Below are 15909 nucleotides of genomic sequence, written 5' to 3'. Positions count from 1 at the left end.
GAAGAAGCCAGAGCGGTCTGTGTCCCCGTTCCCTATTGTCAATTTGGGTAACCTCTTCAGAGGATGGCGTGGTAAGAATAGGAGGTAGGAACTGGCTAGGCAGTTAGGGTAAAAAACCCCAAAGAAAAGTAGCCAGTTTCTTGGCTAAAAGTCACAATGTCCTTGGGACTGTTAACAACATACACTGTTCCAAAGGCCAAAAATGTCAAAAGTATTTGGGAGCTTGTATCTAATCCTTAAAAGATTTTAGGGTTATCTCTTGGCGGGGAGGATGTCAGAGGGGAGGAAGTGGGCATGGATTTGATCAAAACACCTTATATGCATGTATGAAATTTTCAATAAAGTTTTTGTAAAAGTTAAAATAAAATAAAAACATAACCCAAATAAAAGAACATTGGCAAAATATCTATAAAACATTGAATATAATTTTACTTTAATATGAAAATTAAGATCTGAAAATAGGTGAAAGCACGGTACCAAATGCCACAAAAACCCCCTTGTCCTAGGGTACCCTAAAATAGAAAGAATGTTAGGGGAATGGTCAACATATACGCCACAAGACTATTTCTTGTATTCAGCTACACTGGGGCATATAGAACACAGATGATCATGATTTTCATTTTTCAAGTCCTTGGGCTTTGAGGGATACTTACTTGACTCCTGCTGGAGAAGTCCAATGTTTAGATAAAATGAGGGGAAGCTGTTAACTTCTCCTATAGCTGTGGTCTAATTGTGTTTGTGAGGAGGTTAAAATGGGAATCATTCAATGTTGAATGAACAATGCCATATTAGCATGTGCTTAATAAACTGGAAAGTCAATTGGGAATGGATTAGAATAACTTTTTCTTAGCTATAGTGTTTTCCCCACCCGAAATTCAGAAGTTGGATCTGAATCTGAAGGTGGATAGTGTTCTCCACTCTCACACCTTTAAAGGATAAATATAAATGTAGAGATACATATACTTTCACGAGTGGGAGTAAGGAATAAAAGGAGAGATGTGCACAGAATTATATGTTTGTGTTTCTAGAACATCTTTTTTTTTTGTTGTTGTTAGCATATAGGTCTCCCTAAGAAGCACTGGATGACCTGGAACTCGCTGTTTAGACCAGGCTGGCTTTGAACTCACAGAGATACCACCTGCTTCTGACTCCTGAGTGCTAGAACTAAAGACATGCACCGCCATGCACGCTAGCATGTAGGTAAGTGCACCCACGTCCTGCAATGCCTGCGGAGGTCGGAAGAGGCCATTGGATCCCCTGGGACTGGAGTTATGGACAGTTGTTAGCTGCCATGTGTGTGCTGGGATTTGAACCTGGGTCTTCTACAAGAACAGCAAGTGTTCTTAACTGCTGAACCATCTCTGCAGCCTGAATGTTTCTTTTTAAAAATTAATTTTTATCTTAAGTGCATGAGTATTTTGCCTGTATGTTAAGTGCACCCACATCATGCAATGCCCATGGAGTCCAGAAGAGGGCAGAAGATCCCCCAGAACTGGAGTTGGCAGGGTTGTGACCTGCCAAGTGGGTGCTAGGGACCGAACTTGGGTCTCTGCAAGAGCAGCAACTGCTGCTGATCTCCTCAGTCCCCTAGAAGGTCTCTTTTTTGCCACTGAGTGAATATTAGCAATGTACAGTTGATCCCAATATGAAAACTTAAAAATGGAAAATATGAGGTAAAAGTTAAATATTTTCATTGTAATTCCTCTTAAAAAGTAGTATATTTGCTTATTCCACTTCAGCAAAGGCTCATGTTTTGAAATTCAGACAGTGTTGTGGTACATTTTATACATGATATATTGGTGAGATTCAAATATTGTGGGTTTTATTTGGATTATAAGCCCTCACTTATGATTTATTACTAACATAAATCTAAGTTTTGTGCATGATCTTCAGCAAGGTTCAATTATAGTGTCTACTCCTCTTTGCTGTCACATTTGACTATGACCTAATATAGTTTGTATTTGAAAAAAGTGTGTTGCATTATTCCTTTAAATGCTGGGTAAATTGGGTAGACAGAGGCTGGAGATGAGAATATTTCCATCATCACTTTTTATCCCAGTTAACTGGTCTTACACTTATGAAAGGATTCAAAGTCTTATATTTACCTGATATGATTCACAATGAAATAAACTGTTCAGATTTAGTTAGGGTAACTGATTATAATTTCTACTCTGTATCTTATCTTTTTCTTCAGAGTAAACATTGAGGGTCTTTTTGTGTGTGTGTGTGTGGGGGGTACATATTGGTATGGGGTGTGTGCCTATCTGCATGCAGGTGCACATACACAAGTGTAGGGCAAAGGTCCATGTCAGCTGTTTTCCTTCACTGGTCTCCACCATGTTGAGACAGGGTCTCTCCCTGGACTTGGAGCTCATTAATTTGGCTAGGCTGGATGGACAGTGAGCTCTAGGGATCTGCCTACCTCTACCCCTCCAGTGCTGGGGGTTACAGATATGTGTCATTATGCCCAGCTTTTCATATAGATGCTAAGGATCCAAACGCAGAACCTCATGCTTGTTGTGTGGCAGGCACTTTACTGAGCCGTTTCCAGGCCCTAAACATTCTCTTCTAAAATTTATTCATCATTGGCTGGACATGGTGCTGATGTCCATAATGCCAGCACCGGACAGGCAGAGACAAGAGGACCCCTGGGGCTTGCTGGTAGTCAAGTTTGGCCTACCTGTGACCTCCAGGCTCAGTGAGAGGCCCTGTCTCAAAAAATGGACAGTGTTGGAGGAAGACATCCAGTGTTGACTTGATTTTTGGCCTCCACGTGGCATTCATTCACGTGTGCTCATAACATGCACGTACCCTCCACCACACATAGCAAAAATGTGGAAGTACTGGGAGCCTTACTCACTGTTCTTGAGAATGGAAAGTGGTACAGAGCATGCAGATGTTTTGCAAAGAGCCTTCCTCCAAAGGTTAAACCTCTGACCTAGCCATTTTCCTAGACAGAGAACTGAGAAATAAAAACATCTCCACAGAAAAATTGATCACAAACTTCATGAAAATGTTATTATTAACCTTAGACTGGAAAAACAAAATGAAGTGTTAATGGATGAGTGGGGAGATATATAAATATATATCAATGTGATGGTCATACTGTACAGGATATTTATGACTGACAAAACGTTTTGCAAAGTGACTGTACTTTTTTGCATTCTGACCATCAATGATGACATTCTGATTGTTTTACCTTCCTCCCCAGCACTTGCTACTGTTAGGCTTTGTAGGCTGAAGTATTCTATTGGGTGCATAGTGATATTTCATATTTCTTTTTTTAAAGAGAAATATTATATTGGTTGAATGTATAATCTAGTAGAATTACATACTGATTACTTCACAAATCAGGATTCAGAATTTTGCAGGTCTTAAAAAGTAAGCAAAGCAAAATACTATCTAAAATAAAGCTCATAATTTGTCAGAGTATTATTTTTAAATTAAAAAAAATTTTAAAGAGTCTCCTGTGGCCCAGGCTGACCTTGCCAACATTGAACTCCTGACCTTCCTGTCTCCACCTCCTGAGTGCTCGGATGACAGGCTTGCACCACAATGACATTTTTTTTTTTGGAGGCAGGGTTTTCTACATAGACAAGGGTGGCCTCCAACTGTGGCACTCATCCTGAGGGCTGGGATTACAGGCCTGTGATGTAGTGATACTTCGTTATGCCTTTCATTTCCATCTTCCTAGTGGCTAAGGATGCTGAGCCACATTCTCATCTGCTTTTCCTTTTTTATTTTTATTTATCTTTATGTGCATGAATGTATTGCCTGCATGTATGTAAGTGCACCCATGTCATGCAATGCCCTTGGAGGTCAGACGGCGTCAGATCCCCTGGAACTGGAGTTATGGACGTTTTTTAGCCATCATGTGGGTTCTGGGAATAGAACCTGGGTCCTCTGCAAAAGCAGCCAGTGCTCTTAACTGCTGAACCATCTCTCCAGCCCCTCATCTGCTTTTCTAACATCTATTTATCTCCTTAGGTACAATTTCTGCTTAAGTCTTTTGTTCCCATTTAGAAGGATGAATATTTTCTGAGAATTATATACTCTGGACATATGTGCATTTTCATGTCTTACAAATGAGTTCCTTTTAGATTGTGGCTTTTTGTTTTCATGACAATGCCTTTTTGAAAGAGCATATAAATTTTTGATTATTGGTACTGGAGATGTAGCTCAGTTGGTACAGTGCTTGCCTAGCATGCACAGAGCCCTGGGTTTGATCCCCAGCACTGTATAAAAATCGACATTTTTCCCTGTCCCTCAAGATGGTTCAGTGGGTAAAGGTGCTTGCTGCCAAGTCTGACAACCTGAGTTCAATCTTGGGAACCCACATGGTGGAAGAAAAGAACTAACTCCTGGGGGCTGGAAAGATGACTCAGTGGTTAAGAGCACTGGATGTTCTTGTGGAAGATATGAGTTCAAATCCCAGCACCCACATGGCAGCTAACAACTGTCCATAACTCCAGTTCCAGGGGATCCAACACTCTCTTCTGACCTCTATGGGCACTGTACAATACAGGTACACCTACATACATGCAGGTAATATGCTCATAAAATAAAAATTAAAAATAAAAATATTTTAAAAAGAGCCAACTCCTCTGATCTCCAAAGGTACAGAGTGGCATGTGCACACTCACACAATAAATAAATGTAATAAAATTAAAACAACAACAACAACAACAAAAACAGGTGTGGTACGGCCTGGAGAAAGGGCTCAGTAGTTAAGAGCACTGAATGCTCTTGCAGAGGATCCAGGTTAAACTCCCAGCACATGGCTGCTAACAACCATCAGTAATTCCACTTCCAGGGCATCAGACACCCTCTTCTGGCCTCCACAGGCATTGCACAGTCAGGCAGGCAAAACACTCAAATAAATAAAAAACAATGGTGTGGAAATGCATACCTGTAATCCTAGTGCTTGGGAGGTGGGGGGATGAGAGGGTCAAGGTCATGCTCAGCTATACAGTGTGTTCCAGGCCATACGTTGAGAACAAGTCTCAAAATACAACCTTTTTGATTTTCCAATTAAAAAATCTTTTCCTAAGTCAAGGTCCCAGAGACTTTTATGTTTCCTTCTAGATATTTAGTAGTTTTAGGTTTTGCAATGTTACAATCCACTTTCAGAATGAATTGAAGTTTTTTTTTGTTGTTTGTTTTGTTTTCGTCTTTTTGAGACAGGGTCTCCCTGCAGCCCCAGCTGTCCTGGAACTCACTATGTGGACCAGGCTGGCCTTGAACTCACAGAGATCCACCTGCCTCTGCCTCTCAGTGCTGGGATTAAAGGCGTGTGCCACCACACCTGGTTTATTTTTTTTAATGTGTAGCAGTATTTTGCCTGTATGTAACTGCACCCATGTCATGCAATGCCTGCAGAGGCCAGAAGGCATAGGATCTCCTGGAACTGGAGTTACAGTTCTTAGTGGCTATGTGGGTGCTGGGAACCAAACCCAGGTCCTCTACAAGAGTAGTCAGTGCTCTTAACCACTGAGCCATCCCTGTGGCCCCAAGATTCATACTTTTAAATGCAGATATCTCTGCATGAATTAAGATTGCATTTTCTACATTAATTATGCTGTACTCTGTCAAAAACTGCCATGTGAGTCTGTTTCTGCGCTCTACTATGTCCCATCAATCTACTGGTTTGTCATTTCACCAAAACCAGTCTTGATCACTGTACCTTCTATTAGTCCTGGAATCAGATATTAAGTCCTCCAACCGTTTTGTTTACAAATTTTGTATTGTCTACTCTGGTTCTCCCTTTTCATCAACTTGCTGATATCTACAAACATTCTTGCAGGAAGTTTGATCAGCATTCCATTGAGCCTATAGATCAATTTGGGAAGAATTGGCATGCTAAATTTTACAATACAGGGCGTGCATGAGATATCCTTTTTTGTCTTTGATCTTTCATTTTTAATTTTTTTTTGGGGGGGGGCATTTTTTGAGACAGGGTCTCCCCACAGCCCCATCTGGCCTGGAATTCACTATGTAGACCAGGCTGGCCATGAACTCACAGAGATCCACAATGCCTTTCTTTTATTTTTTAAGTCAACGTTTTTCTAATCTCAATCTATGTGTATGAATCATACTTTCTTGGTGCTAGTATAAATGGTGATTTGAAATTTTCCATCTGTTTTTTAAAATTTGTTTTGTGTATGAGTGTACTGCCTGCATGTGTGTAAGTGCACCTGTGTCATGCAATGCCTATGGAGGTTAAAAGAGGGCATCAGATCCCCTAGAACTGGAGTTATGGATGGTTGTTAGTTGCTATTTGACTTGCTAGGAATTGAACCCAGGTCCTCTGAAAGGGCAGTCAGTGCTCTTAACCCCTGAGCCATCTCTCCAGCCCCGAAATTTTCCATTTCTAAATGCTTTTTGCTAGTATGTATAAATACAATTGACTTTTGCATACTGACCTTGCTAAATTCACTTAGTAGCTCTCGTGAAATTCTTTGATTTTTCTATGCAGACAATCACATCACCATAGGCCTATTATTCATTTCCAATCTGCAGTATGAACCCAAGTCCTCAACAAGAGCAGCAAGCGCTCTTAATCACTGAGCCATATCTCCAGCCCCGACATTTTTTTAAAGCATACAAATTCAGGATCGGCCAATATTCACAACTCTTCTGAAATTTTTAAGATGTTGTGATCATATGTGCGTGTGTGTGTGTGTGTGTGTGTGTGTGTGTATTGAGCCAGTGAATTACATTGATTTAAAGAAATACTGGGATCTTCGGGGCATGATGGGGCATGCCTTTAATTCCAGCACTAGGGAGGCAGAGGCAGGTGGATCTCTATGAAAAGCCCCTCCCCTCCAAAAAAAATTCTAGATCAACCTTTTATTGCTGGGATAAACTACACTTGGTCATGATGGTTTTTTTTTTTTTTTGGTCTTTTTTGAGACAGGGTCTCCCTGTAGCCCCAGCTGTCCTGGAACTGGCTATGTAGACCAGGCTGGCCTTGAACTCACAGAGATCCACCTGCCTCTGCCTCCCAAGTGCTGGGATTAAAGGCGTGTGCCACCATACCAAGCCCATGATGTATTTTTCTTAAATACTGCCAATTTTCATTTGATTAAAAAGTTACAATAATATCGCAGTGACCTTATAATAAATCACCTTGTTAGACTCTGGCGCACACCTCAGGTGGTAAGGTGCTTGCCTAGCATGTGGAGGGCCCTGATTTCAATCAGGGATGGAAAACCACTTGGATAAAACAAAACAAAACAAAACAAAACAACACTGCTGGGACTGGAGAAACGGCTCAGCGGTTCAAAGACAGCCTTTGCAAAGGATTAGAGTTCAGTTCCCAGCAAGCACATCTAGTAGTTCACAATGACCTGTAATTCCAGTGCCAGGGAATCCGATACCTCTAGCCTTCTATGGTACCTACACTCATTTGCAAATACCCCTCCATACACTTAATAAAAAAAAATTAAAAAACAAACCTTTAAAAATGAAACAATAGGGAGCTGGAGAGATGGCTCAGAGGTTAAGAACACTGGCTGTTCGTGCAGAAGACCCAGTTCGAATCCCAGCACCCATGTGGCAGCTAAAAACTGTCCATAACTCCAGTTCCAGGGGATCCGATGGCCTCTTCTGTCCTCCGCGGGCATTGCACGACATGGGTGCACTTACCTACATGCAGGCAATACACGCATACACATAAAATAAAAATATATTTTTTAAATGAAACAAATAAGCAACAACAACAACAAAACAACAATCCACACAGTTGGGTGTGATAGCACATGCCTGTAATCCCTGCATTCAGGGAATGGAAGCTGGAGAGAGGAGGGTTGAAGTTCAAGGTCATCCTTGGCTACAGTGCATTTGGGGCAAGGTCGAGCTATAAGACCCTGCCTCAAAAAAACCAAACCAAACAAAAAAGGCTCAGGTGAGTAGCACGTATCTATAATCCAACAAGTATGGAAGGCTGAAGCAGGAGTACTGCCATGATTTGAGGCTAGCTTAGGCTAATGAGGAAGATATTGTCTCAAAAAAGTTCCTAAAACAAAAACAAATATAAAAACCTTAAATCTGATCTACATATAAAGTACTAAAGAAATCATGGGGGCAATTAATAATTTACATAGTAGAAAATAGCTTCATCACTGGGGGATGTAGCTTGATGTAGCTCGGTGGTAGAATGCTTGACCAAGCATGCATGAATCCTAGGTTCAATACCTGGAAGTGGTAAAAAAAAAATTTTTTTTTTTTAATTTAAAAAGAAAGTAGCTTTAATCATGAAGTCTTTAGCTTATTGGTTTCTTGGGCTTTGAGTGGCTGCTCCAGAAATATTATGTAAAATGCTTAAGATAGAGTTGGGGATGTAGCCCAGTGGTAGGTACTTGCCTGGCATAGCCAAGGCCCGAGATCAATCCCCCACACCACAAAACAAAACAGAATGCTGGAGGGATGCAATCTGCCCAAAGGTAGGCTTCAATTATGCAGTAAGTATTCCTTTTCTTGTTAGCATTACAGAACAAAAATAGAAAAATTTTCTAAGGCATTTAAATTCATATTTTAAAATAAAACTGAAAAAAATGTCAGTTATCAAATGTCAAAAAATGGGGAAGCTAAACCAGTACCCCCCCTGCAATCATTGCTCTGCTTGCTTCAGTACCTGTAACAGTACAGTTCATGTCCCAAAGATAAGACCTACAAGTTGTTTTTATTTCTTCAGAGACAAGAAAACTAAGAAAGGCAGGTATCATAAGAACAGCATGCATTAAAAAGAAAGTAAATGGAGTTTCTGGAGTTTGCTGAAAAAAAGCAGAGACTTATTCTCATTTCAAAGCAATTCATTTTAATGAATTGTCTGTTTTTCTTTAACTTTTCCGAAGTAATGTCAAATGTACTTGAAAATCAGATAATTTAGAAGGCTTCCTGCATGTTAAATAGTAAAAATTGGTGTTATTAAACTAAAAAAAAAAGCAAAGCCTTTTTTTTTACAGAATAGTATAAATGTTTATTTTCTGTACGTTTACTCTTCTGCCCTGCTTTCACAATATAGAAAAGTCTACTTTTTGAACAGCTCTAGTAAATATAAATTTACTCTTTCTACTTTGGGATGTAAATAGGGCTAAAAAATTATATACCCAACCCTCCCCAAATAGTCTTTTAAAATTGATGAATTAATGTAGCTATTAACTTTGTTGAGCAATTTGATGCAAAAGCCTAATACAAAAAGCTGTTTAGTCAGTACTACACAGGAGGAAAAGGCTTCATACTTTAGAAGGGTCTTGAAAATCAGAACTAGTAGCACTTGATTGCACCTTCAAATTTTTATAAGCAAAACATTCTTGAGCAATGCCATCATACATAATCTACAATTATAATCAAAATTTCACAAACATTTTCTGCACACTGTATATAAATACACATCACAACGGTGCAATTAGAATTAACACAGAATATATACAAAATGAACAAAGTTTAGGTTTAGACCAAAAACTTATTGCAGTCTTTTGAAAAATAACTTGATTAGATAGTATCTTATCCTCTTAGACTAATTTACATTTATACAAAGTTTAATAGTTTGGGGTGCTAAGAATGTCTGCCCTATCTACATTTAAAGTTACTGTACTTAATTTTATAAATCCAAATTTCAAAAGGAGGATACTTCAATGAATAACGGAATCTTCTTTGTATTAATTTCTATTGCCTATATCTTGCATGTTCATATGAACATATATACACACTTATTACATACAACTACAGAGTCCTTGTAGGAAGAGTAGTAATCATATGCTAATAATTATGGAGAATTAAGGTACCTAAAAAATGCCTGAATTACCACATGGTTATTTTCTTGTCATAAAATCAAGAATCCTATTATAATAGGCTCTTAAATTCATACAGCTTTTTACTGAAAAAGATTTAGGTTATTTTAGCAATTATATGAGAACACACATACCTCAGCTTACCAAATCACTGGCTAAAAATAATGCTGAATTACACTTCCTTTATAAAGGCAGCTCTCTCCAGTTTTGAAAGCTGCGCTAGGAGGCCCATTTCCGTAAGTCAGGTTAAGAGTCACATACTGATTAAGACATCTTAATTAAATTCAAAAGTCTACAGAGAACCGTGTAGATGAAAAATCTTGTCCTAAATTCAACTCTTACGGCTTCAATATTCCTTGTTTCTCCATCCAAGCCAAATGTTGTACTTCATAATTATGAGTTCTACATCATCATGACATAAAATGCTTCAACTCACACAAGGTATCACTTTAGCAGCACTCTATAATCACTTTGACAATTATTACAAACATATACCACCTCTGAAAGAAAACAGAGACATCCTGGAGCATGTTTAGCCATCCTCATTACAGATGCACACTGCCTGTCCTCTGAAAACTAGTTACTGTCCCTTAATATTTTGTTTTCCTTTCTTTAAAGAAAAAACTTTTTTTTTTAATTTTAAAAGTGTCCATGGGGATTCTTCCCCTTCTGATATTCCCAAAGAGACAACGAAACATTATTTCAGAATCCACCCTAAAAAGCTGATTTTTCTTAAAATGATAGTGCTCTTCTAAACAAAATGTCATTTGAATATGTTTCATTAAGAATTTGTTGATGTAGACATTCTATCTGCGTATATTCTAGATCTGGAGCCAAAAGGGCAACATCCATGCTGCTGTGGCCTTTCTACTGAACAAAGTCATACGCCATACATTATAAATTATATTACAATAGTCATTTATAAATGTTCTTTGTCAATAGAATCAGAAAGACAGAACATCTAGTTCTTAAGAAACCCAAGCAAATTAAAATATATATAATACAATAAAGGAAAATTGTAAAAAGAAAAAATTTTGAAGGGGCATAAGCAGACTTAACTAAGATTTAAAATGTACTAATTTCTTCATTTAAAATTTCTTCTGTTTCAATATTGTAGTTTCAAGGTCTCTTAAAACAAGGACTGAATTAAAATACAGTAATTGTAAAACTATCTTCCAGAAAATCAAGCACCCTGGTGTCTTAAATTTTCTGTACAGCTCCATCTGTCTTTTGTGCAAGAGTTAGCAGTTCATGACACAAGGGTCACTCTTTGCTTTTCCTGCAGAGTTGATGACACTCATCAAACACCGTCCAAATTCCTCCAGTATCATCCGCTCTGCCGCTGCCTTCGATTTTCCCTTCTTGTCTGCCTGCTCTGCCTGGGCAAGAAGGCAATTACACGTGGCTTCAGCTACTTCCTTAGTTACAAATGTAAATGGCAATCTGAAATGAGTTTTGGAAGAAAAACAGATGAACACAGGTTGATCTGGGAATCTACTGACACCTTCATGACGCATTGGCAGGAGGAACATTGCCATCTGCATGATAAGCATATTCTAAAGAGCTTTTATCAGTGAGCATATTTAAAATGTTTATTGAAAAATATAACATTTAACATCAAATACAAGATTTACTACCAAGACAAGGTTATCTGGCTAACTAAAAGATGGAATGCTACCACATATACCAGACATTTCTATAACCAAATCTTCCCAATACATGAAGGCCCCCTGAGTGCAGTCCTGGTTGGATTTGCTACTGTTCCCTTACACACAGGAAATTTCATGAATATTACAGGGAACTGAAGCACAGGCTTAGCTAACACTGAAAAGTAAAGCTTTACCATGCTCCCTTATACTGTATAAGAAAAGCAAAAAGAAAAAGCAGACCAAAATTCTGTATGGTTCCACCACAATAAGTGCAACAAAAGGAAAACCAGATGTAATTGTATATATAGTTTCATTCATAAAAACCTGAGCTCTTGTGTACCAAATTAGTAATCCATCTTAAGGCTTGCTAGAGTCTCAAAGCTCATGAGAGAGTAAATCAGGTAACCTAAGATTAAATCAGGTAACCTAAGAGCATCCAGTGCTCTTAACCACTAAGCCATCTCTCCAGCCCCCAACTTAAACTTATTAAATAATAGATCATTTGCAAGGTTTAGTCCCTTAAAATTTTCTAAATCTGGACTGGAGAGATGGCTCAGTGGTTAAGAACACTGGTTCTTCCTGCAGAAGACCTGGGTTCAAATCCCAGCTCCCACATGGCAGCATCCATAACTCCAGTCCCAGGGAATCTGACAGCCTCTTCTGATCTCTGTGGGCATTGCAAGACATGGGTGCACTTACCTACATGCAGGCAATACATGCATACACATAAAATAAAAATAAGAAATAAAATTTAAAAAATTTTTTATTTTGAAATTCACTAACATAAATCCAAGTCCAAATCTTTGCTGACACCAGGCCTTGTCAAACACTGGCAACAGAAGCGTTCATTTCTCACAGCCACATGGGAAGGTAGTCATAGAAAAGAGAGGCTGAGAGAGAGGAAGTGCTCATCTAATTCTCCTGATTTATCCATTTTTTAACACTGTTGAGTATATTCTTTTAGGTAATTGTATTTCATTTTCATATGTATTTCATACTTAACATCTCTTTATTTTCAGTTTGCTTTGGTTTTGAGATGTGGTCTTGCTGTGCTGCTCAGGCCGGCCTTGAACTCCATCCAAGTGATTCCTGTCTTAGCTCCTGAGTGGCTGGTATAAAGGCATTGGCCACTGAATCTGCTGTTTGACTTAAGGTCAAATCTTTCTACTCCAGAGCTCAGTCTACTGACAGAAATAGTAAAAGACTACAGTATCATAGTGTGATGGGTGGTCCAATAACAGGATAGGAAAAGTTTTCCAAGAACAGAAAAGGCAGAAGAAAGAAAATGTGAAAGTATGAGGGATAACATTGGATCATGTACAAAAAAACTGGCTTTCAGTTCTCAAACTATCTACTCATCTCAGTTTTGTAGTTAGAAACCCAATTAAGCATAACAAACTAAAACGTCTCTGTGCAATTTAGAATAGCACAGTATTTGACAGGGGTTCTTCTGTTACCCTTCAATTTCTTTAAAAGTAGAGAAGATGGAAAGAAAATGGAAAATTCAGGTATGTTACCAGCCAAGAGAATGAATTCAACTTTGTTCCCCTAAAAAGGAACCCTCCTAGCCGGGTGTGGTGGTGCATGCCTTTAATCCCAGCACTCGGGAGGCAGAGGCAGGTGGATCTCTGTGACTTCAAGGCCAGCCTGGTCTACATAGTGAGTTCCAGTGTAGCCCCAGGACAGCTGGGGCTACAGGGAGACCCTGTCTCAAAAAGACCAAAAAAAAAAAAAAAGAAGAAAAAAGAACGCTCCTAAAAATCAGATTTTGAGAAACATAAAAAATGTTTTAAAAAAATATTACTTACTTTCCTCCTCCGCTATTCAAAGCTGGGGTTGGCCTCGTAAGCAAGTCTGAGATCTGAGAGGACAACTTGGTCTTAGCTGCTGTCTGTTGCTGGACCCTTACTTCTGCCGCATCTGCTAAGTGCATCAATGTCTTTCGTTCTGGGCTTTCTTCAAAATTCTTACAACCAATGCATTTGCATATTGAAGAACACATTATTTTTGCCTAAAAGATTTACAAAAGAAAGCATCCAAATCAAAATCAGAAAATATTACTTTACGTAGATTCCTCAAATAACAAACAATAGCATTATCCAGTCACCTGACTTAAGATTAGATAGAAGCATGTTCTGCTGACAATATACATGTGGGTGAGCCAAGGATTCTTAGTCTGAGAACAATGTTTTGTGTTTAAATCGTCTCAATATTCTTTCACTATAACTATAGATTTTGACCCTGATATGACTAACATGCTCTTCACAATGAATATGAATGACACACAAAAATACTGAAAAGGTCACCGAGAATCTAACCACCCCAATCAAATCACCACTTAGTATGGCAGTGACATCACGCTCATGCAAACACACCTATAATTTCATATTAAAGGTATATTTCATAGATGAATAAGGTTGAGATGAGGCAGGAGGACTGCCATGAATTTCAGGTCAGCCTGGGCTACAAGTGTGACTCTCCATCTCAAAAAACCCCCAAAAAGGTATAAAGGGATTTTATGTATTGTTTTTACCTCTCTAGCTGAAACTTTAAGATACTTAAACCCTTCAAAAACCATATCCAAAGCCAGCATAAAGTGTATTTCTACGAAAACATTGACTGAAGCTATGTGTGGTGGTACACATCTATAATCCTAGTACTTGGGAGGTGGAGGCAGGAGGATCAAGGCCAACCTGAGCTACACAGTGAGTTCAAGCATAGGCTATATGAGACTGAAAAAACAAACCATAGACCTTAGGTACATACATCAACCAATAAATGCAGAATTCTCTTTTGGCTTGTTTTATAAAGTTATCTGCCTGCTCTGGCACACCTTACTCTCCTCACACTTCCATAGTTCATGAAATCCCTTCCCCCCATTCATCTGGCATGGCTGGAATTAATTCTATTTAACAGATGGGTATTAATCCCTTGTATATGTCACACTGTATTGGGCTTTCATCCACCTAATAATGGGTCTTTACTTCCAGTTCTTGGAGAACACAAACAATGTAAACATCTTGAGGGGTTATGCTTTTATTTCTCTGAACTAGATTTTTTAGAATGAAAATCACTGGTCAAATTGTGTATGTATTTTAAGAGATGTGGCTAGACTGCTTTCCCCAGCTCTAACACCTCACATCTCACCAGCAATGTATAAATCAAGGCTTCCCTATGTTTCCACCAACAATGGATATTATAACTTTTAGTATTTTCCAGGCTCATTGGGGAGGTCATAAAGGCAAAGCAAATCACATTGTTCTTTATATTTCCTAATTCCTGGATAATTTGAGTATCTCTTTTGAGTTGCATTTTCTCCAGCGAACCCAAGACTATTAAAATAAATAAAACTACTGTCCTTTCTACAGAACCTATGGAGATAAAAGAAACCCCATTACAAACTTTTTTATTTTTTGAGACAGGGTCACTACGTAGCCCAGACTGACTTCAAATTTGGCTGTGATTCTCCGAGTCAGACTCCTGAATGCTGGGACCACAAGTATAGTTACCACATCTGGCAACTCTATTATTTCTTTTTCTGTTTTTTCGTTTGTTTGAGACAGGGTCTCACTATGTAGCCCTGGCTGGCCTGGTACTAGCTATGTAGGCCAGGCTGGCCTCAAAAAAAAATTTTTTTTTAAAGACAAGGTCTAACTATGTAGCTTGAATTCACAGTGACCCTCCTGCCTTGGCTCTATTTAGTGTTTTTTTTTGTTTTGTTTTGTTTTTTTTGCCTTTTTGGACAGGGTCTCCCTGTAGCCCCAGCTGTCCTGGAACTCACTATGTAGACCAGGCTGGCCTGGAACTCACAGAGATCTTCCTGCTTCTGCCTCCCGAGTGCTGGGTTAAAAGGCATGCACCACCACGCCCAGCTATTTAGTTTTTTTGAGTGTCATGTAGCTCCAGCTTGCCTTGAACTCATTAAGTAGCAGAAGATGATCTTGAATTCCTAATCCTACTTCTATCTCCGAAGTGCTGGGATTATAGGTGTGTGCCCCACAGTGCAAGGAAACTAAGCTACATCCCTAGACCCCTAAAGAACACTATACATGGGGCTGGAGAGAGAGCTCAGTGGTTAAGAACATTGAGTGTTCCTGCAGAAGACCCGGGTTTGAATCCCAGCACCCACATGGCAGCTAACAACTGTATGCAACTCCAGTTCCAGGGGATCCAAAAGTCTCTTCTGTCCTCCCTGGGCATTGCATGATATGGGTGTACTTACCTACATGCAAGCAATACATGCATACACATAAAATAAATATAATAAATAAAATATTTTTTTAAAAAAGAACACTATACACCTAATGATGAAGAGAGAAAACCACTGGCCTTTGAGTAGAGGAGACATATCAATGGTGGAAATTTGAATTAAAAAAAAAAAAGATTTTTGTGTATGTGTACCAGGTGTATACAGGTGCATGAAAGGCTGGAAGGGGTCAGGGTTCCCAGGCTGGAGTTAAAGGCAG

General features: G+C 39.0%; 1 protein-coding gene across 4 annotated transcripts in view; it reads right to left on the bottom strand.

Annotated features, from left to right (window-relative positions):
• Positions 1–11029: 11029 nt before the first annotated feature.
• Positions 11030–15909, bottom strand: part of Lin54 (lin-54 DREAM MuvB core complex component) — a 75381-nt gene continuing 70501 nt past the window's right edge. For all 4 annotated transcript variants that reach the window (XM_008846855.2, XM_017801612.2, XM_008846856.2 and 1 more), the window contains exons 12-13: positions 13252–13454; positions 11030–11237 (exon numbers count right to left, since the gene is read on the bottom strand). In XM_008846855.2, coding sequence (XP_008845077.1) covers positions 11036–11237; positions 13252–13454 — 405 coding nt within the window. In that variant the 3' untranslated portion in view covers positions 11030–11035. The remainder of the gene's footprint in view (positions 11238–13251; positions 13455–15909) is intronic.

Source organism: Nannospalax galili, unplaced genomic scaffold (genome assembly GCF_000622305.1).
Source record: "Nannospalax galili isolate Female #2095 unplaced genomic scaffold, S.galili_v1.0 scaffold763, whole genome shotgun sequence".
NCBI classification, from domain to species: domain Eukaryota; kingdom Metazoa; phylum Chordata; class Mammalia; order Rodentia; family Spalacidae; genus Nannospalax; species Nannospalax galili.
The sequence above is the reverse complement of the archived record's forward strand: the minus strand, read 5'-3'. Positions and strand labels throughout refer to the sequence as shown.